Source organism: Temnothorax americanus, unplaced genomic scaffold (assembly GCF_048541705.1).
Source record: "Temnothorax americanus isolate GAGA-0224 unplaced genomic scaffold, ASM4854170v1 Scaffold3, whole genome shotgun sequence".
Taxonomy (NCBI): domain Eukaryota; kingdom Metazoa; phylum Arthropoda; class Insecta; order Hymenoptera; family Formicidae; genus Temnothorax; species Temnothorax americanus.
Window position 1 is genome coordinate 8,424,801 of NW_027509442.1, and position 24,542 is coordinate 8,449,342.

Here is a 24,542-nt window from a genome sequence, read left to right on the forward strand (position 1 = left end):
ATTTTGTAACATGTAAAATAAAAAATAATTTGTCATAGACGATAAACTAGGCGAAATATCCTGAAAATAGTGTTTTCATCTTAATTTTAACTCCCACGCGCGATTTTACCAAAGTTTCACTGAATTATTATTTATAAGTAAGTGGTTAATGGAAACATCATTAGAACCGAAAATAATAAGTATAGTTTTCAATTTAAATTTTTGCTAAAATCAAACCGATGCAAAATTTCTTCAAAAGCGGAAGGAAATACGCGCGAAAGCTAGATCACAACTCATAACTGTTGCAATCTATCACAAATCTTAAACTCATTCGCGAAACTTGAACGTCGAACGAAAATTCTCTCGCTACTCTCTTTTCCTATCCGTTGCTCAGCTTTCAGAACAGTGTTTCGCTAGCATAACCGTATGTAATTTGTTTGCGTACGTTCAGAAGAGTTTTCTGCGTCCGCACCCATTTCGTTTCTCCCGGCGTAGTTTCGGCACCCGCACAATCGTGGCGGTGAAACTTTCCCGGCTGGCACAATGCCATCCTCACAGTGTCAGTGGACAGTATCCGCATATGTTTGCTATATGTTTATGCGCTGACAATGATTTTCGGACAATGCTACCTAGTAACCACGCTATAGCTACTCGTTTCTCGTCACGTTCCTCATCGCCTCTGCAAAATTTGAAATTTTTGTTACTACACAATATTTTTTTAAATACAAGCAGTAATGGAGCGACGCGACGATACGTATCCCAGTCAATTGAAAGTTTTCTTATTGCAATGATATTATAATCGATAATTATAAATTTAATACTGTAGTGTAGATGAATATTCTCGTATAATTTGGAAACGCGAACCAGAGAAATCTATTTAATTGCAAATCACACACGAGAAATGCAGAGTAAAATAATCATAATGAGGATATTCTATTGCCAATCGTAACTGAAACATTATTAGTAGTATATGTAATGGTATTATTTGAATTTCGAAAAACATAAACCAGATCAGTGCAGATTAATATCGCCAAATATATAATAACTACGATAGAAAGACAATTATTATTAGAAATAATTGCGTGTCATACACATTTTATTTTATTGTGTCGATAGCATACTTTTGATGAAATGTTAACAAATATAGCTCTGGAAATAAAAAGAAGAATAGCCAGGAAATAATGTTTAAATCCGCGCGCTCTCGGAAAGGCATGTTGCCAACTCGGAATTTAAATCTCGCCGTTCAACCAGCCTTCTCTATCTCTATTTTCTTGTTTACGCTTATCTCGAAATAGAATGAGAGACTTGAGAAGTTCACATATAGAACACGTTCACGTATCTACAGATTAATAACTTTAATTATTTTTGTTACATCTACGAGTGATCTCAGAATAGATGAAATTTTGTACATTTGCCGCATAGTCACCTATACAAATATATACGCGAGATTGTATTTGTTGAGCCTGATAAAATTTGGTACACATCAGAATCTAGACGAAACAAATTTTAGTACTCATAACCCTAGGAGCCGACAAACGATTACTTTTATTTACAATTACAGATAAATGAATTATTATTTTCTCGCGGCGTTTATATATTATTTAATTATATTAACATTATATAGAATAAATTTATATATGCATATGTTTTATATAAAATTTATAAAGAAAAGAATTTTAAAAGAAATTATATAACCATATTGTATAACATATTGTATTTTCATTAATAATGCATATATTAATAATTTGTGTGCGAAATTTAATACAGTATCATGTTTTTGCCATTATGCAAATTAATAATATATATTTTGTAATTTAATAATATGTATTATAATCTGAAGCATATACGAGTATTGTTTAGACAGAAACGTTGACAATTTAAAAAAATGTATGTTCTATTTTCTGATTTTCCAGAAATATATCTATAATAATTTTATATATTTTTTAGAAGAATTGCCTCAGAAAACCCTTTACAAATGATTATAGCATCTATTCTTGCCAGATATGATATCAAACACGATAACGATTTTATTTTCTATCAATAACGGATGGTGAAGGAGGAAATGATGACGCGTTGCATTCGGTCCTAATTGGCCGCGCCGTAAATCCACGAAATCGAATTAACGTCTTGACGTTTCCGATTGATTTCTGCGACGCGACGAATACTCGATCCGTCGGAAATCATTCACCATGCTATTTCATGAAAGGAAGGAAGGGTACGTGTGCAGAGACGAAGAGCTTTCAACATCCCGAAACTTTATTATAAGATAGCAAAAGTCACTTATGGATCCGACTCGTGCGTGGGTGTATGTATCGATAGAATATACATACCTATAATACAATTAGATATCTATATATATGTACATACATCAAAGTCGATGAATCCAAGTATTCGTGTTTTGCCAAAGTTGTGATTTACTAAAGTTACCAATACTCGAGTTGTTCAGATTTTGCAAGAGCCATAAAATTGTAAAGCAGTTTAACGAAAAGAACCATATTTTTTATTACATGTAATGTTAATTATCTTATTTCAGATACATTAAAATTTTAAACTTTTTACACATGCCGTAATTTATTTTCTATGCGTTGAGTTTGTAAAATATTGTAATAAAATAAAAATAAAATATGAATTCTCTCAAGTAGTCTAGAATAAATTGATTAATCACATAAAGGAAAATCCGTGCGCCCGATTCAGAAAGTAGAATTGTATAGAGATAGCTATTTGCCTTTAATTCCTTAATTCGTAGCTGTACCTGCTACTGCACGATTTCGCATATCGCGGCTTACGGCACGACGGAGGTGCCTTTCTTCGGAAGCGACGGATATTACCCGACTGAAGCAGTTTCGTATCTGTCTCCAACGAGCGGACGACAAGATGAACGTCTCTCGGCTCTGTCCTGAATTTGCAATGCGATAAACGCGCAACACGTAAACCGGGAAATATATATACCAGGATCCATTAATACGGCCGCAATATGTTTCCAAGTTTCTTATTACAAGCGGTGCAACTTCGAAAGCCCTTAAGAGTGATATAAAAGTGAAATAACAACGCCCGTAAGCCGTAAGCGTTCTGCTTGATAATGTACTTGCAAACATTCTTAATGAACATATAAATATATAACATTGGAGATGCTTTTTACAATATATATTATTTATTGTCATCTTTTGACAGCTTGCAACGATCAAAGTGTTTTTGTTTCAATATCTTCGCTATTTCAATATATTATTTTATTTCGAAATATTAACCTTTCCATCATTCTTAAGCAAAATGTAATGCTGGAACACGAGTATATCTTAATTCTCTGTTAGTGAAAGTCTTTCAACTCCGCTTGTATATTATTATACAAATAATTATTTCGCGCGCAGTGGTGCATAAAATGCTAGTAAAGTTCCGCAAACACACAATGACACAATACGAATGAAGACGAGGTATACGTCATGGCATAAACGCATATAGCATGACGGAGGGTGGAAAAGAGATGAATCGAGGAAGAGAACAGGGAGGAGCTGGCGGAACACGTAAGAGGGTATAGAGAGAGAGTACTCGTCGAGGGTGGATAAAGGGAGTAATTTTCGCAGGTACACAAGCTGTAATTATATTAATGAAACGGATGGCGCGGCGTTGTATACTTGGTCGCACTCGAGCTCAGCAGTCGACTTCCTCGTCTTCGGTAACACGATGTGAAGCTTTCCAGCTTCATCTCTACACAAAACTTACGTTTATAAGGACTCATTTTTCATTTCGCGTGTTCGTTGGAATAATACACCACCGAGGTTGCTCTATCGTGCTCACTTAAGGGCCGTCGCCGTTTCTTACTCTTATTCCCGTCTCTCGTCGTCGTTCTCACTTTAATCCGCGTCTGTGAAAGTATTCTCGCACCATGACTCGGCGGTTTTACTGTAATTGTCTGTTTTTCAAACCGCGATCACCACGATAGAATGTTTGTAACGTGAAATTTCATGATTCTCCGAAAATGAGCTGCGGAATTTCAGCAACGCGATGAATCATTCTTTACGTAAGTTTCTAATTGATCTATAAATCACGCAACTTTTATAAATGGCATGGTACGCACGCAGTTTTTCTTCGTAGAGATTGTATTTTCAACTTTTGTGACATAAATTTTAGCTTCCATTTTATCACAATTCAAGTAACATGAACTAATTCCGTTGAATAAAATATCCGCTTTTGGAAATTAAATTCAGCGAGACGACACCAGACATATTTTGACAGATGGAACTAATTCTGGAGAGTACGTAGCATTGTAATTACAAAGCTTACGTGCGAATCTGTCGTTTTCAGGGGAATATATATATATATATATATGAGTTCTATAACCATCTCTTTTATCGTAGGTTATTTTATTTAAAAAAGTACAGTCTCTTTTTACTTCTGTATATTAAAAAGAAATATCAGTAACGTACAAGGATCGATATATAATTGAGTTTAATTTAATATATATTTAAGATTAATATTGCTTGAACAGTAAAGCAATTTTTATTAAAGTAACGTCGAGCTCGATGGACCAGCTTAAAGAAAGTGCAATTTTCTTGGAAAATTTGCATGGTCAGAATGCACTTTTTTTTATAAGCTTCTTAAATTGGCGCCTCTCTGAAATGGAAGCCGCGGCAAGCGGACAAAGATAGTTGCAAGTGGTTTCAGCGGGATGAACATTCAAGAGCTCGAAGTTCATTTCGGGGGTAAGCCGTGTCGAAGTGTCCTACTAACGTCTACGACGCCTCGGTCGAAATGGCAAATTCGAAAGTGCCAAATGAGGTGAGAGAGGGTGCGGGAGAGATGAAGAAGTTGACGGAAGTCATAGAAAGATTTAGCGGATGTATGCGTGCATGGGTGTATATTATGGATATAAGTATATTATACATAATTCGTTACAGATAAAATCTCAGATAAAATGGATGATGAAAAATCAGATAACAGATCAGATGTTAATAATAGCATGCTTATGTAAGCCCCAAGAACGGGGCTACTTAAACATCCCAGTGTCGAAAAAATGAATCTCACGTCAAAGTAAATACCACGTATGCACCGTATATGCACCGTAGACCCACATATGCACACGGAGGGTTAAGTTAGTTCGAAATGCAAAACTTCTTCTTGAAAGAGTATAAAGAGTATAAAACATTTTCTCATCTTGGGGAAAAAAACCACTTCTCAATCTACTTAAGAATATTTTTGCGTCTATTTTAAATATTTATTTGTCCTGGATACATTCAATCAAATAAGTTTTCCATATACGTACATATTTAAGTATTTTTAAATGTTATCAAAATGTCTCAACAAGCATGGCTTGCGTGAGATTCCACGAACATTTATTTAATGAATTTAATCCATTGAATCGGCCGAATCTTGGATCATATCTCTTTATTTCATGAATATATTTCTGCCAACGCGCGTTCATTACATCAAGCTGTGCGAATCATGCTGAGAGACACAGGATACAGGTGAGCGAATAACCAAGCGTGTGCGCTCAGTGACTGATAAACTCAGACCAACGACGGACGGACGTACGATCATGTACGAACGGATATTTCGTCGACACGAGTAAGCGTGAATTGCGTGTAATATGTGCGTGTGGTACGTGGTATGTCGAACGTGTGGTGTGTGGTGCACGTCAAATTGGTTTGTATCGCGACTATCAAGAGCAGTGCGACGCACGTTCGTCGCCTGGTGTACGCGTGGCCGACTCGATTCACGTGTCTGCGTATGTATGAAAGGGTGCGACTGTAAGGGTGCATTTTGGCGCGGGTGTTCCGGAGCACCATCATGCGTTTGTAGGTGGTGACTGGTGAGAGCGTGCGGTGTGGCGCAGTAAACGGAATAGGAGGCAAGACGGAAACTCTCGCCGCCGCGCCGCGCCCGCGCTGCGGAGATGGAGGTAAGGTAAATTGCTACAAGACGGATCATAAATATCTCGGAATAGCGTTATATATGTGCAACAGCCTTCGTTAGGACGGGAAGCACCACAGCTTGCTCATAGATTCCGCATCCTTCCCGCTGTACGATGCGAATCAATGGCATAAGCAGCTGCTGCAGCCAGCTGTTATGATGTCGATAATGGGGAATCTTGTGAAGAGAGAGACGACTATTCTAAACCAATCGAATATATCCTTGGGCAAGCGTAATGTCGAGGCGTATATCTTGCATGATACTATATACATTCTCGTAACATGCTTAATCAAGCTTTGTCGAGTAATATATTTTTCTCACGTAGTAAAAATAATTACGAAATTGTAACATTTCTCGACCATATAAATTGGGATAACCAATTATGTGTCGATCTCTTTTCAGCAAATGATGCGAGATAAACAACAATCTCGACATTTGCGCGACGTACCAAACCCTGTCTTCAAGAATCGGTATCTAGGCCAAGGACGGCCTATTGCACTCGACACAGTTGCATACTGCGCGCGCAGAATACAATTAATGGTGCAATTTAGCCAGGGTCGAGAGTCGCTCTCGCCGTTCACCAAAACGATACGGCCGAGACCGAGGAGGAAGAGAGAGACGAGCTAGTTGGAGGATAAGAATGTGGAGGAAAGCTGATAGTACCTACGTTAGTTTGGAAGAAAAAGGTATAAGGATAATGCGAGCAGAGCAAAATAATTTCACCAAGATAAAAACAAGATAGATGTTATGTAAGTAAGCTTGCCATAACTGGAATAGTAGCCTCTTAATTAAAAAATTAACCCATCTACTCTCTTTTATCGCTTCCTCGCAGATATTGCTTCTCATCACTTGCCGATTGATTTTTGCAAAGACCTAATATTTGGTCTCTTCCGATCATACGAATTGAATATTTATAGATTTCTTTTTTAATATTAATTTTATTTATCAATCTTTTGGGGAACACACGTCATATCTATTAAAGCTTTAGTTTGAATTACAAATCCATTAGGAATATGGCAAAATTACATTTTTTTATTATATTGCATATTGTAGAAATTATAACATCTTTCTGTCATATCTAACATATATGTTTAAGAATCAATTACATTTATTACATTATAGATCAATGCGAAAGGTAGAGAGATTGATGCACTATATGTCAAAACCAAAATTTTAAAGATTGAAATATTTGATTTACATAAACGATTGGTTTTGATTTGCAGATTTGCAGAGAAAACTCATTCTTATTTCTCACATTCTCTCCAATCGCTTACTTTTATATTTAGAATAATAACAGATTATGTCACATCATGCAACTGTCTTTAAGAACTTTTACTATAAGTCGGTGGCTCCACATAAAAAGAAAGAGTGACTTTTAAAATCTTGTAGAGTTAATTTCTCTTTAAGAAAATCAGACCCATCGAATTTCCTTGCTCTAACGTAAATAAAGATAAAATCAATTCCGTCAAATTTACAAATTCAACGTCCAATTCCGATAATCTCGGAATTAATATTTTTATAGATCTTTTCTTGTTTTTTAATAAATCAATTATCAACCAATTAGAAATAGTAAACAATAAGTAGTTGATTAATCTCTCAAACGCAGTGATTCCTATAGATGTGTCTTGTTACAGTTGGTTTTGGACGTCGATGTATCTTCAGCAAGATGTTCGCTTTCTACATTATTTAACAACATCCTTAACCACCAGCTAAAATTTTGTTAATATAAGCATCAGATGCCGATGAAGCTTTTCATATAAAATTCGTGGTAAGCGTCTAAAATAGCTCTGACCATTCGCTATGTCCAACTCTTTTCGAGTAACAAAACAAATTTCGTCTTAAAGCAGAATAAAATTTTTCGTTACATTTGGAATTATATTTAGTATTTGGAATTTCAGGAATTTCTTTCCCTGCCCTTACACACACACACACACACACACACACACATGATTTGTAAAATAGGAAATATGAAATAGAAAATAATAAGATCGAGCAAACACATGTTTTAAGAACGTTGTTGATAAAATCATTTATTTTTGAGTAAGTATAACTCTTTATGATAACAACGTTATGAGTTTCGAGACTGTTGTAGGTGAGCGTACTTGAGAATCTTTCTTTTTTTTTTTAGCAATCATGTCTTCGCAGGCTATCCTGAGTACCTGCCAACACTTTCAAACGTGAAGAATGCATCTCGTCCGTGGATTATAAGCTCGACGAGTTGCGCGTGCTCGAGCACGTTTCTTCCCACTACGTGTCTCGCAATCTCCTTGTAATTGGAGCATCTCGCATCACCCCGCTGCTCCGCGATTTCCTCGTGATTGAAACGACGTCGTGTATACGACACGCTGTTTGGAGTTTACGAACAAAATTGGTTCTCGCGTATATATCATCTAATACAAGGCACCGCAATCAGACACTCATTCGCGATTAAACAGTCTCATTGTCGCATTGTCAAATATAAAATTCATCAAGTTTAGGTATAGATTGCACATGGGGCAAAATCTCATTTGATCTTGCATTTTGGTAAATTATTTAAGCGAATAAAATATATACAATCAATTTTTAATTTGGTATAGTTAAACGGCCTGACTGGCAAGTTTTATTAGTATATCACAACGACGTTTCGACCACTAATTTGGGTCCTTTTCAAGTTATTTTAACAATGATGGATCATTGTGCGTCAATTATATAAAATTCGTGGCGGGTCGGAAAAATACGACGGTCTCATGTGAAGGCCGAAAAACTAATCGCCGGGCCCTTGAAAAGGACCCAAATTAGTGGTCGAAACGTCGTTGTGATATACTAATAAAACTTGCCAGTCAGGCCGTTTAACTATACCAAATTATTATTTCATCACTGGCGAATAATTCTTATTAAATAATCAATTTTTATCTTTAATTTATATATAGATTGCAATATTACATTATCGATAAATGTATTTTTTAATCAAACTTAATGTACATATTTTACGGTTATAACATTGCACAGGATGTCAAGTAAATTTTTACTTTTGGTTATCCGTATTTTTTATGTTCACAAAATTATCAGAAAATTTCTTTCATTCCGCATTGCGGTATTGCACAAATGAATAGCAAGAGTTGCAATCAATTTTATTACACAATTTTAAAAGATATTAAAAAAAGAGAAGAAGAAGAAGAAGAAGAGAGAGAGAAAGATAGAGTTTAGCCACTGTTAAATAAATAAGTAATTCGTGTTTGAATTAGTTTCACGTTACTTTGTTTCAGAGTCAAAATTATAGGTGGTTACTGGAGAATGGAACAGAGTTTCAAATGTACTCAAAGACTTGTTTGCCGCAGAACGAGTTTTTCCTCTGTAATATAATAGATAATTCATTTTCTCGTTAATTTTTACAACGCAACAACAAAAGTATCAACTTTCAGTAAAAATACAGTTTTTATTACGCATTACGCGTCATCATGGTATGGATAAAATTTAAAAAAATACGTCATATGACATGAATAAAATAATGTAGCAAATTTACATATACGTATATATATGTGTATATATAAAATTTATTATATCTTATGTTTTTTCTTCACACAATATTAATATTATATTATAATTTTAAGAATAATGTAAAAAAGTTAATAAATTTGTCTTCGCATCCACATTAGTTATATCCTAAAATAAAATTAGATACAAGTATATTAAAATTTGTTGGATAAACTCGTTCTCAAGAAATCACTTTCATAGATATGACGAACGATTGCGCTACGAGAGGGAAAATGTAGATCGCTGGTCAAAATAACAGTAAAATCACTGGGATGTCACAGGAAGTAGAAATAGAAATACGTGCCATATCAAATTGTGACAGTGAACATCGTTTATCTCCTTGAGATAGGAAGCCTCGGGATGTGTAAAAGCACGCGTTCTTTTCTAGAAAATGAAAAGAACCTAAGATGAATGAATTCGATCGCGTAATAGAATAAAACCAGTCTGAGGACACATGGTTTGTCGGATCCATTAGACTTTCTGTCGTGTCTGACGATTCATGAAATAAAGCAACATCGATTAATTCACATTTTATTTCTTCAAAAAGGATCCTTATCGTCCTGTGATATGGTCCTTTGTATTCCTAGATTTCAATCTCATTCTGATCTTTACTGACAATGAAGTTAACATTAATAGTTGACATTAAAATCTCAGCTATTTTTATTTTATAAACCTCTCATGCACTTTAACAGAAATTTCACAATAATTACGTTATTGCGAAATAAATCATTAATTTATACGCCATTTGCCGATAGAAATTATCGTCGTTCAAAGCTGTAAATATTTTATGGTCGGAAATTACAGCCGACCAGGATTGTCCTAAAATTGATGTTGACTTACTGTCCTTGTCTCGTAGCTGGAAGCTGGATCCTCTTTTGACAGCAGTGGCTTAATGCAAATTTCACGGGACGACTGGTGTCATAAAAGCCGCGGTTTATATATCAATTTATCACCGCTTTCTGCTCGGTAATATCGCATTATTTCCTACCCTTTCTGGTCCTCGCGGCCGGCAACAATGGCGATGAGCAATCAATAGCACTCACAACCCGCCTCTCTTTCGCGCACCTCCCTCCGTAGTCCCTCAACCTTGCCGCATCGTTCAGCCTGGAGGGAACTTTTGGTCATTTTTCATTTTCATCCTCATGTCCTATCGACGGCCGACATTACAGTATGAAGACTGACGTGTACGCCATCGATGTGCGAGCTATGCACGCATTACTGCTTCCATTCTTCGTATTAACTTGGGGGGGGACTGGGGAGTACAAGAGAGAGGCCGAAAACAGTGAAATAGATAGCCACGAATTAATTTATATGGAAACATCCACAAAACAAATTGTATGATTTTTAAAATTTAATCCAAGTGAGAATTTAAATAGGCGGTCCTGCTGTGTATAAAAATTAACGAATTATAAAAAAATCGTATTTGTGAACGAGACTTCTCGAAACATATGATTATGTTTTGTGTATACATATTTTATTTTACAAAAAAAAAACAATTTTTAATAAGGACACTATATGTACAAACATCTTAAGACATTTATGTGCTTTTTCAATTACGCTTTGCCCTCAAAAGAATCAAAACAATTCTTTTCAGCCGTATATTGACGCGAGAGTCTTGAACCTGTATCAAATTCATATTTTACGAATTATGAAACCGATATTATGATAGCGCCATAGGTGAGGTGACTGAAAGTAAAGAGCAGGTTCGAGACATCGCAGCGAGCCCAAGGGTGGTTGGTGCAATAAAGAGTAAGAGCGCATATAAGCCGTGGCTGTTAGTTCGTAGCCTGGTCACGACACGGATAGGTTGCGGCATGAGGCGGTTTCCATGGAGGACAGGGCAGCCCGGAGACTGGAGAGACTGCATTATGCATCCAAAAGTGGCTGGCTACACCCAGCTGCGATTGGACTCCTAATGTGATCCGTGCACAGGGGGCACGCTTCCTCGTAGAATATTCGACGTCTGATAGAGTGTAGGAAAGTATCATCTCTGAAAGATTAGCACCTTGTTTTCTGAAATCTGACTCTTTCTTTAAAAGAGTTTTAATATTCATAATACGTTTTGAAAAGAGTACCAGCGACGTGTGTGTGTGTAAAATGTAAAATATAAAACATCAGAAATATAGGAAATTTTCGACTTTTTTCTGTTACATAAAAATTAGTAACAATTTTATCATTTCGCGCAGGATCGATTTGAATCGCTGAATACTTTTCGAGCTTCAACGAACACACCACTGTAATCCTCAAAACTGACAACATTGCAGAATTAAATTTACGCTTGCTGAATCGTACACCGTCATCCGGATTTCAACTACTCGATTGAGAAGAAAGTTAAAGAGTGTCAAGTTTCTCGACAACTCACTATTATATAAATACGACTGTAGTTGCGTGAATAAGAAAGAGAGAGAGAGAGAGAGAGAGAGAGAGAGAGAGAGAGAGAGAGAGAAAGAAAGACTAAAAGAAGATCAGAGAAAGAAAAAGTTAGGGGACGAGAGAGGAAGCAGGAACAGACAGAAGGAAGAAGACCGCGGGCGAAGATCCTTCAGTGCACTCGTGTGTAATTATTCGAGGGCATGTACAGAAACCGTCATGACACCGTCGACAGATCCTGTCGGCGCCACCACTCGACAGACTCAACCTCCAAGTCCTATGATTCGATTTGACCCAGCGACCCAAATCGTTTCCGATATTCTATCTATATATACTGATATAGAAAATGAGAACCTACTCAAGTCGTGACTTTGCTGCATGTCTCTAACGTTGGTTGATCTTTACTTTCGGCAGCTTTTTCGCATCACCGACTACAGCGTGTCAAGCCTCAGCTTCATATTTTATATCACGATTTCATCGTCGAGAAGCTAATATAATTATTTCAAACTGTCGAGCTTCATTTATAAGTTATTCGTCCGTGCGCGTAACTATATAGTTACGTACCGAAAATATTTAACACCTTCGCTATACCATCATTGCACATATGACATGCTCGAGTTTCATGGCAGATTTAATTTTGTATTCTATGTTTCTAAAATATAAAATTCAAATTTATCTCGTTGAATATGGGATAACTTGGAAAACACAACGACATTTAATTAGCGTATGAGATGCTAATTACATATATCGAATAACAAATAACTATTGCTTTGAAATAGCTTATGCAGATATAGCGCGGTATGTATATGTAGCGTGAATACATTAAATTATAAAATTATTTTTTTAAATACGTGTATAAATATAACTGACAATTTAATACATTTTTTTATTAATATAATCGTACGTTACACTGCTTGTATTTATATATAAAAATAAAACGTATTTGGCCTTAAGAAGATTTATTTATAAAACGCGCTTTCACATGAGTCAAAACGAATTAGAAATGAAGTAGCACAAGTATAGTTGAGAAAGAATGATAATTTTTTTTACTTCCGGACTATTATGGACGATGATAAAGTATCCTCATAGGTTTCTCTTATTCATGAATATCATAAATCATGATTAATAAATAATGTATCGTAAACTTTTATTACTACCTACTTTTTCATTATTTTTTACTATCTTTAATTAAATGCGAAACCCAATTGACTATTCACCAAGCTATTCTCTTTGGATATCGAAATCCTTTGTTTATCTGTTCGCGCTGCATTTTATTTCGCAGAAGTCTTCCTTGCATTTTCAACTATACTCACGAATTCTCGGAACTGCGTTAGTTGCTCTTTTATGGTGCACTTTACGGTCTTTGGGAAGAAATTCAGTTTTAGAAGAATTTTAGGGTGTACCGGTGATTGTACGAAGCACTATTCTTCTTTACCCTTCCGCTCTTTGCTCATCGATAAAACTGGCACGAGCGAAATGATTTGCGCCGATACAAAATGTCGCGAAGGACCTGCCTTCATTATGCTTTATATAAAAAGGTTTTTGTAGAAAATTTAAAAATTGTGCACCAAAAGATAGAAATTAGATAAAAAATTGAGAAAATGTAAAAATGTGATTGGAAAAAATAGTGAAAAGAATTGAAAGGTACTGTTGTAATTACTTGCAGAAATTATTTAAATCTTATATGAAGCAATTCAGTTTAATAGATTAGGAATTATATAATCTAACATCATAAAGCTAAAAATCTAAAATTATTACAACACATCCTTCTGTGTGCAGAGGATTTATATTTTCGGTTTATAGGATTATTGATATTAATCAAAAAATAAAAATCACTTTTTTTACTTATTATTCCATTGAATACCAATTATGAAAGTTAAAATATATAACAGTATATAAATGAAGCGACGCAAAGAAATGTAAAAAATATAAATACAAAATATTAGATTATAAATAAAACGTGCTTTACATCAGGTTTAACGCGCGCGAAATTATTTAACTTTTTATAAGACAATATAAAACTATAAGGGAATTTAGTTAAAATTGAACTGACAGTCCGAAACTTATTACAGAGTCTAACGAGAACGCCTATATATTGCATCCACAAAATCGATCAAGAGACGGGAATTACTTTCCCTGCTTTAATCACCGTTCTATCGGCTATGAAAATAAAAATGCTGCGGTCGCAGCGACTGCCTCTCGAGAGAATTTCTGCCTCGCACACACTTTAGCTATTTTTTTCCTCGAGCCGCACGGAAGCGAATCGGTTCGGAAGTGTTCGGAAAGGTGCGAGGTGAGAGGAACGGTGGCATACGCGCGCGCTTCAGAGAAGAGAGTAAGGTGTCCTTATAAAGAGCGGTCGTAAAGTGCTGAACGTCGCTTAAAGGGTCGTCTTCGAGCCGCTATTACTTCGAGAAGAGCACTTTGCGCTATTACCAATACACGAAACATGACGATGCCGACAGGAAATAAAATCGAAGGGTGCTGAAGACACTATAGCTACCTTTAAGTCGAATCTCTCCTAGTCGATCTCACCTCCAGAGCTCGTCTGCAGACGAAAAATGTTCCCTTATTCCCTGTTTTATTCGCGATCCGCCTGTTTTACTCATCGTGATCCGTACTTCAGACTTCAGCGTGTACAAAGACACTCTGCGGCCTGCGCCATTAGAATACCATATAACATTATTTCAATAGAACGTAGAGCTTAGCGAGTTTGATCTTAAAAGCATTTTAATATAAGAATTACTTTGACGAAGAATAGACTTTTGTTTTTTCTTGTTAACACTTGCTACTTTGACTTTCAGAATATAAGATGCGATCGATATATTTGACCATTATTTGAACATTAAGGTTTTGTTTTTCTGTAAAATATAATGTTTTTCTTACTCTTAAAATCTTTGAAGGAAACCAATCTTTTCTATTTTTAGTATATATAATTTATTGATATATTTATAAAGGAAGTTATCAAAATTCTGAATTTGAAATTCCGAAAATTGAAATATGAGAGTCATATACCTTAACATGTCAACGAATTTTTGGATGGATAGTCGCGGTTTAAAATGTGAATTGTGAATCAATCTTACTTAGGAAACAATACCATATATTTTGCCTCGCGAGAGAGACACGCCTGGGTGATTATTCAAAAATTATTACTTGTCACTGAGAACGTGCATCGACTGAATGCTACGTGAAAGTTTTTGCAATGTTTCGCCCTTATCCAGGACGCGGTCGACGCGGATGGTAGGCGATCAATCCTGACGTCGGAAACTCGAAGAGTTCTATCACGTTATTGGCGAAATTGATTTAAAGACCGCGTCGTAATCCTTTCGTTGAGAAAACCGTCGAGTAGGGACTAGGGAGACTTCCATTATATAATGTGGAATAGGCAAAGTTGGTCTCTCTCTCTTTCTCTCTCGCTCTCTCTTTGTCTGTCCGCCTCTGTCTGTCTACATATAAGGTAATGTTGTCGCGCGTACAATTCTCCAGTGCACATACAAATTGCTTCGTCTTGGCGGCTATTTTTCTTGCCCCGACCAGAACGATCGAGGCAAATACGTTCGGCGGAATTTTCTTTTACGACCATCCTTTACACCATCTAATCCTCCTCGTAAAAGCCAGTGCTCGTGGCAAGACGCAGTTTCGTTTCGTTTGCCATAGAACGCCGCCCGCGCCCGCGTCGCAAGGAAGAGTTCGAGTTCGAGAAAAGCTTCAAGACGTTACGAATAAAAGGAAGAATGTTGCTGAGGTGAAATTGAGACGAGATTTCAGCACAGATTTCGGTGGGAAACAAATCGGGCACTGTCGTGTTATCGAGCTCCCAATGGCGATATAAATTCTTGAATAGATCACTCATTGCCGCAATACAATTATTTTCAAGTGAATGCACATAACTGATCTAACCTAACCCCTAATCACCGACGAGCAAACGGTTGTTAATGTCAGCACTCTTCAATTACCGCCGGGCCTCTGCTTGGGGCCTGCATGGGGCCTGGGGGCCTCTTTGGTGATGATGAGAATTTACCCAGGGTTGTCGTTGTCGATATTTAACAGTATCTCGTCGATGATATAACGAATATTTTCAGTATATATGTAACTACTATCTTACTTGCTTCAATAATATATAAATGTCACACGTCCAACAAATTGATATTTTCCAATATTGAGAGATTCGAGTTGAAAAATAAATCTCTTTATTTTTCAGAGCTTACCACAAACACCAGCTGGTGGGGCTAGTGGAAAAGCAAGCGCAAGTGGTACCGGCTCAAGCGCTGGAATGGTCAATGGTGCTGGTGTCGATCATGAAAACATTCGGGATGGTGCTGGCATAGATACAGAGCTTGTAAGTGTACAATTCATAGTTATATAGATATACATGCATAATTTTAATTTTAATTTTACACACACATATTCGAAATTTGTTAAATAAATTAAATGTAAAATTATCTATATATTATATATGATCGAAATATTATTCAAAATCATATATCAAGTATATATAATATATTACCCGTTAAAATAACCCATAAAAATTGAATAAAATTCAAATTACGGGGTTCCAAGAAAATACTTTGCGCATTTAATAAATTGTGCGTACACAATTCTTTCTGCAATAACCATAATTACATAATTATTCAAACTTTTTTATAATACTAAGTACACTAGATGTTGATGTTGCAATGGTTACAATCTTTGTGTTTCTAAAACTTGATTTGACACAAGTATCTTTAATTGTTCGGTTAGGTAGTTAGGTTAATGAGTTTCAGCAGACAAAACGCCATCGTCCAGTAACGAAATGAAAGTGGAACAAACTGTTTTCTTCCTTTGTCGGAAAAGTTTCTCACAAGTGTGCCACCGTGACAAAAGTTTTATCATGGCAAAAGAACCGACCAACAAAGCGGCTATTCGCTGTGCTTGATACTATTGTTTATTTCGTTCTACTTGAGTTTAAGTTTGAGCGGACCCCTTTATTGCCATGCACCAGGTAGGGATTGCGGGACCAGTCAGAGCGAATAAAGAAAAAGAGTAAAAAGAACTCTTACCGACATGTCATGGGAAATCATCGTTTACGCTCGACTTGTACGTTGTTCACGTAAGCTCTACAAATTGCAAAATTTTATTTAGCATTATACGTGCAGACACGCTCTGCACATATTTTGCTATTAAATTTATGAATCTTGGGTTTTACTGAGATTAATAAAAGATAATAGAAATTCTTCCTGATGAATTTACATCAGATAACAAAAGCGTTACGTGTTAATAAAAGCGAAATCACGCGTTGGTAGTGATGCATGATATTAAATGTAGTCTCTGGATGAGTTTCTTGCTCAGTTTTTGTCATAAGGGAAGTAATAATCAGTGCGTGAGAGGATTAAAAAATACTACGTTTTTGCGTGCATAAGTTAAAAGGAAAGGGAAACAGCAAGATCCCGGAAAGTATGCAATACGGGATCTAACCAGACAGTAGGAGCTAGCTGGAACTCAGGAATGAAGCGATTACTTCCGAAGTTAACCATTGTTCCCGGCAGTCTATCAATCCGCCTCTCCGACGATTCCCCCTGCCGTTTTTTCGCACGTCGATCCATTCGTACGGAATTAAAACCGTTATCTGCGTCCCTCCACCCGCTTCACCGAGTTCCGAAAAGCAGAGGGATACGGATATGCAGTAAAGACTGGATGAGGGTTGAAATCCATGGGCGAACGTCGGACAAAAGGGGTGCGAATAGAGATAGAATCGACTGGTCATCCGCGGTCTATATTAATTTTTTATGTAAAATTGAAGAAATATAATATATACATATACAATGTATAAGTAATAAAGTTATTTCTTTCTTTTTGTTTTTACAAATTATGTTGTAATTAATGACAATCTATGTTATATGACAAATTAAAAATTATTGCAGTTATTTGTGACATTTTTATCTGTCTTATTGCTTGTTATTTTCTTTTTTTCTTTTTTTTTTATGCGAATACGTACGTTTGTGTTATCTTTTAATATTTAATATTCAGATACTCTGCTATTTTTTTTTTTGCATAAAAGTTTTCCTATTCTCCTCCTTATTCTCTTCAGAAAATATGACGATGAAAACATAATAATAATTTTGATTATTTGATGATTAGAAAAATTTCTGAAAAAATCTCTCAATAATTAAGTATGCATCGTATACGAAAACGACGCAATTAAGTAGCAACTTATCAAAAAGCCGTGGATGAAAGGTTTTACCTTTCGTGAGGAAAATCAGACATGATAAAAAGTTAAGTAGAGCACTTCTCTTAAAATGGCGATGCTGTTCTCGTGAAGACTATAAGACTGATGAATAATTAGAAGACCAAAAAGGACGGAATAAAGTTTCTTGTAGGTTTTTTTTATGGAAAGTTTAACTCAATTTTATTTTAAAAAATAATAATAATAATTTTTGAGGCCATGCGGGACAGAAATGCAAAAGCCTAAAGAACAAAAAGTGGGAACATTTTGCAAGCGGAATTAATCAGACGAAAAAACGAGAAAAACGGAACCATGAGAGGCTCTTTTGTACTTTGAATAAAGCTTTTAACATCTGTAATACAATTTTGCTCACTTTATGTGGCTTATTAATAAGATGAGGAAATGTATGAAATGCGGTATACTTATTGAAAAACGTAGTGTCGAAAGCATGTATGAGAAGTAATTATTCAAATTAATTAAACTCTTATAAAACTATTTATATAATCGTAAGTTTTGACTACTAAATTTTAGTAATGCTCATAGCATTATTATGAAAATTATATAAATATGATCTCGCCAGCGATTATTCGAAGTATCTTCAAAGGAAATTAACAAACAGAAATTTGAATATTTAAACACACGATGCCTGTTTTATTTCTCAATGAGCGACAAAAGAAAGATGATATACTTGTATCGTATGAATCACAGAGTATATATGGTATAAAGATATAACTCAGAAAGAATCAATAACGTAATACATAAATCAACAAGCGGAAAAATTGAATATCTTAACAAAATAAGTAAAATAAAATTTTACTAATAACAGGGTTAACGACAAATATAATTGATTAAATTTTTTCATAAACTACATATATAGCAAATAAATAATATAATATCACAATCTATATAAAAAGATGTAGACATATCGTTAATTTAAAACTTTGAGTTAATAACCTTTAAATTGTTCAAAGCGCACAAGTACAAGTTAAATTTATGTAAAACTGATGTAAACTGACGTGCACACGTGCGCGAAAGAAAAAAAGAATATAAAATTGATAATAAGAGTAATAAGCCATTTAATTATTATTCGTGTTTTCTCAGAAATTAAATATCGTATTAAAAAAAATTAATTTTGTAGAAGAATCAGAAAAAAAATTCGTCCGAAGAATTTGCACAAGTGATGCTGTTATACACGTCGAAACAAAAGAATTACAAAGCTCATTAATTTTTTCGAGCCAGGAAAATGTTTTGAAATAATACAAACAGGACGATGAAACGAGGACGAGTTTATAAATGGCTTACTTCTTTGATTTATGATTCAAGCATATTACTTGCAACAAAAGCTTTGTCTCCCTGGCAATGTAACATTCTTCTTATCCAAGATCTGGATATCCTGGGATTATGTGAGCGTTACGAAGCGTATTTAGCATAGTATTACGTCGCTGAAACGTTATCCCTTGCAGTGACTGCAGAATGTAAACCATCTTATGGAATAATCCGATAGTCTCAAGACGAAGGACTCGAAATAGTTGGAAGCTCCATCGATCAAAAGAAAGGGAACATGATCTTATTCTGCAGAAATTGTTGTGAGATGATTCCCTATCGTAATTTTCAATCCAAAATATAAAAAGATGTTCTATGTTTTACAAACTAAAGCGTGACCATCTTAATAAAAATAGTTTTTAATAAATGTGGCAGTTTTAAATCAGACAATATCACATGCATGTGTTTTTGCACAGCTTTAACAGCGAAAGAACTTTTCGTAGATCTACGTCATGTATGTCACAAATTTACATTTATATTATGTGCGCACACAATTGTCATATTTTTATTTTCTCTCTCTCTCCTAAAAACTTAATGTTCCGTTTTTCGTCATTTATTCTTGCCTTGATTAAAAATATCTTCTTCATCTATATATTTATCGCTCCTATCAATCAAATGTTACCGCGTTATAATGCCTGTAATTCGCACATGCACGCTCTCCCCAGCGCTTAAAGAGTTTAATAAAGTGGATTCGCGGCCACTTGTGAATGCAAGTATGAAACGTTTTACCAACGTTTTTCGTGATATAGGCGAAGAAAAATGCATAATGCTGGGCAGATAGAAAATAATGGAGGAGGCAGAGGGAAGAGTTGTGAATTCAAAGCCCCCCGTGCTACGGTTTCTTTATTATATCGCGCGCTAGGCCTTCTTTTTTTTCTTCCATTCTTTTCATCCGTCACATATTCTTTTCTCGCTTCGACAAATGCGCTTCTACTTGCTTCGACTATAGGGGCCAGCTGTGGTTTTTATTTATTCAACTTAAGGTATAATAATTAGTCCGTAAAGTCATTTTCTTGAAAACCTCATAAAATTTGAACAGTATATTAATGTAAACACGATTTACACACCTGATGTGCAATTAGAAAAAAATTGACCGCACCGAAGCTGAGACAATTGAAATCAAAGTTAGTACTTTTTACATGTATCACAGGTACGAAAACGGCTGCCGATATTACGTTTCTAATTGTAGCGATCAAACTACTCTGGCAACTTTTATGAAAAAACAAGAAGACGATAGAAGAGACTTGTAAAAATATATTTACAAAACTACAAGACCTTTGACTGTTTAGTGTTTCGAAGTAATTCTTTGAAATGAACCTAATCTAGTAGCACACATTAGTGTCTATATACATCTACATATGAGATACTTACACACACATGCATAACGCGGACAATCCCAACCAAATACTATGTCATTTGTCTATCATTAACTTTTTGACAGTATTGTCACGGACTAACTACCTTAATAAAACGTTTGACACTTCTTTTATCGTTACGTCAAGCACATATAACCGCATTTTTTGACTGTTTTCAGAGACATATGAATTAAGAAATATGTCACTTTTTATAAATATAAAATTTTATAAAACAAGCAATGTTGAAATAGAACAGTTTATATTTTGATAGACAAATTAATTTGCCGATATTCTGACATATTTTGGCCAAAAAACTGCACTTATAAAATAAAGCGTTATAAAAATTAAATATATTTTTAAGTTTTACATTTTCTTTTCCTAGAGTTGTAAAAAAAATTAGTTTTGTCTTAAGAGTTTTTAAAAGACGAGAAAAACTAAAGAAAAAAATATATCTATAATCTACAATCAAAAGAATATTGATACTTGTTATGTTACTGATCCAAATATTAAGTTTATCACTTTATATATGCCACTGTTGATTGCGTTTTTACACAGTACTCCGAATGCTCATTAGTCCACAGTTGCGGAACTCTTGGTTAAAAAAATGTCTCAACGCAAGCAGAGTATTCTTCCCCACAACTCGGTTCTTTTATTACGCGACATTAACGCTCGTCGCAGATGGCTCGGGAGAAATTAAAGAAATTTGCATAATCACAATACTCCGCGTATTGTTACTCGCAACTTCAGCCAGACATTTCCCTAATCTACCTTTTAATTAAGCAAATATGCGAGCGCCGGAACAATTCGCATTAGCAGATGTATTGTACGCATCTTCATAAGATTCCTCGACTTTGCCTACACGAATATAACAAACAATGATATAATTTCTCTTCTTTTCCTGTCCTTATTTTCTCCCCGAGTTAAAGTGAAATCGGAAGAAAATATGCGTGCAAAACTTAAAAAAAACCACGTATTTACGAATAATTGTTCCACTTATTGTTGAATACAACTTTAGCAATAATGCTCGTTTTTTGTGAGAGATTTCGAGATTAGTATAACCTGGGGTAAGACAGAAAATAAATTGGCGGCATAACGGCAACGGAATTGGTTTCTTTGCTGCAGAGAATTGCCACAAGACACGCAGGATAGATCTTTACGCTCGTGATTCGTCTGTGTCGTCCCTAAATGCGCTCATGAGATCTATCGATCGAGAAAAAGAGCAAAAAAGTTTCGATTTAAAGGACGAGTAACTTTGAAAACATTAATTCTTTTTTAGAAAATCATCACTCATAACTATTAAAGACAGCATTTTCTGTCTGTGCATGCGTTGATTTGTAAAATAATAGCTTACATTTAGAAAACTTTACGGTCACATACATTATTCAAAAGTCATTTCTCGCGTCTTGTTGTAACAACTTTATATAATTTAGTTAATGATCACAATACGTTTACCACATTCCATAAGAATAATGCCAGAAATTAACATTTGGTAAACAGTGAAGTGAATCAAAGCGTGCTTCGCAAAATGGCTAAACGCTAAAAGCAAAGAATAGCATATACGCGTTTTCCGCTTTTTTTTATTATCGCGAAAAGATTCGGATTGCAATTACGAAATTAGTTTTTCTCTGAATAAGATTCACAAGCTGTAGCGGATCAAAACAAAAGGCAGCTAATGCTGCTTTCAAATGTTAGAAATTATTTCTTATTGTAATTTTCTGCTTTCTCTATAACTATGACTATTCTGAAAAAACATTTTTATACAATACATAAAAAATAATAATATTCTATTTTTCTACACTTATAGAAAATATTTTAATATTTTTATAATTGAAATATAGACCTGTGTAAAATATCTAAATATCAATTATAACTCTTTTCTTCTTTTTAAATTTTGCGCGTGTAGGATTTTATTTTAAGTACATATATCTACGTGGTAATATTGTGTATTGTGTTTGTTTGTTTGTTTACTTGAAAAAGAGCATAAAGAAAAACGCATTGCGATTTTTGAATGCTACATGTTAGGTATATCGACATGAGAATATACGAGATATAAATATTGTAGATCTCAGTATACCGCGTTTCCAATTTCACTTCTGTCATATTCATGCAGAGATGAATACGCAAATACGGAAAAAGATGGCCACGAGAGGCGAGACGCTTCAATATATTGGAACATTCAGAAAACAGAACAACGAGTCGTAGTAAGCACAATAAAACACGCGCAACTTCATCTGGCCTGCCGTCCCACCGAAACTCGTATCCCACCATTCCCACCGCTTTTCGATTATAAACTGCTATATAGACGAGCGCGGCAAACGACGTAAGCATTGTCGATTTTGCTGGCGCGTGTAAAGTGTAAATCGACAGGCACTGAAAAAATTGCAAAAAATCCGATCGAGGTAGAAAAGAGGAAAGGCACGGAGAAAATGGGGAAAGCGATGAAAAAATTGTTGACGCCTATATCGTAGCGCCGACATTTCGGGCCGAACAATCACGGTAGGCGTGAGCTTTGCAGAAATATCCGTTTGATGAAAATACCCATAAAGCTAGAGGAGTAATATCGATCTGGCAATCTATTTAGATTTTGCAAAGATAGCTGCGTTATTTATGTATATACGTTACGTTTAAAAAAATTTTTTAAGAAACAAAGAAACATTAGCTATTCGCTTTAATACATAATACTCCAGATTCCTTAGAATGGTTCTTTTGGTTAATAATTAAAAATTAAAATGTGCAAAATTCAGAGAGAAAATTCAAAATTACGGCGAATATTGAAATAATTGTTTAGAAAAATTATTTGACATTATGATAAAGATACTTTTATGTAAATATGTTATTTGCAATATTGTAGTCAATATAAACTACATGTACATAATAAAATATTGATGTTGAAGTTGCTTGAAAAGAGAGAGAGAAAAGAGAAATCGAGAACAACACTAGAGTATTTACTTTGTTACTTGCAGTTACTGGAAAATAGGTGGCACGGATGGAAACGCTTTACGACCTGCGGAAACTTCGTAATAGTACCGTTACGACCTCCCGCCCTCCGTTTCAATAAACTAATTGAACCTAAAACTTCTCAAAGCCATGTAAAGTCCTAGTCGATATAATATTCATCCACCATCATAAAATACCACGTAACAAAGTTGTAGTTAAAGCCAAAGCAGTTAGTAACATTTATTAGAAAACAATTGTGAATAAAGATTTTAAATAATATTTACGTCTTTACAGGGCACAACGGCGTTTATAAAATTTAACAAAAGAATACTAATACACTATATTATTAATTCCTAAATTGTAAGAACCAGTCTGAAAAAAATGTTTTATTATTCGTTAATCTAAAAATTTTATTTAATTTTTTAAATGCAAATATGATAATCTGCAAGTTTCTGAAATATTAAAAAGAGAACATGTGTGAGAGTATAGTTTTACCTTCTTTTCTTCCGAGGATATTGCACAATACTTTTACAGCAAAGAAATTCTAGCGAATACGTGCGTTGTTGAAAATGTTTTGAGCTAAACAAACTTCAAAAACATATGTATTATTGAGTCTATCAAATTATTTTTAATCAGTTAAAGAGCTTCAAAGAAAGAGAGAGAGAGAGAGAGAGAGAGAGATAGAAAATTAGTATAGCGCAGTACACGTGCGGTTGAGGTAGATTTTCACACTTTCGCATTAACTCGTATATCCCAACCGACCGTTGATGGCGTTGAAAGTTTCTACACTGCTCGCGAGTTGAGGTGAGAACGTTATCTCGTCGATGTTGCATTAACGGAAGTTAAGCTTAAGCTATTTAAATCCTTCATGTGGATCATACAAGTTTATATCAGTTACTCATTGCCAGTTAGAATATTTTCAAAACACATTGCTATGAGAGAAATCTGCAAAAATAAAA

General features: G+C 35.0%; 1 protein-coding gene and 1 long non-coding RNA gene across 6 annotated transcripts in view; both read left to right on the forward strand.

The window, feature by feature from the left end:
- LOC143900015 (uncharacterized) overlaps positions 1–24,542 on the forward strand; it is a 297,879-nt gene that overhangs the window by 251,749 nt on the left and 21,588 nt on the right. For both annotated transcript variants that reach the window (XM_077410902.1, XM_077410901.1), the window contains exon 5: positions 15,968–16,105. In XM_077410902.1, the coding sequence (XP_077267028.1) occupies positions 15,968–16,105 (138 nt within the window). The remainder of the gene's footprint in view (positions 1–15,967; positions 16,106–24,542) is intronic.
- On the forward strand, positions 5,460–8,442 carry LOC143900049 (uncharacterized). 4 transcript variants are annotated; one of them, XR_013257694.1, is made up of 6 exons: positions 5,460–5,872; positions 5,937–6,186; positions 6,286–6,632; positions 7,518–7,651; positions 7,782–7,923; positions 8,012–8,442. It is a non-coding gene; the product is annotated as an uncharacterized LOC143900049 (long non-coding RNA). The 4 variants fall into 4 exon arrangements; XR_013257691.1 differs by having other exon boundaries at positions 5,461–5,872; positions 5,918–6,186; XR_013257692.1 differs by having other exon boundaries at positions 5,461–5,872; positions 5,918–6,115.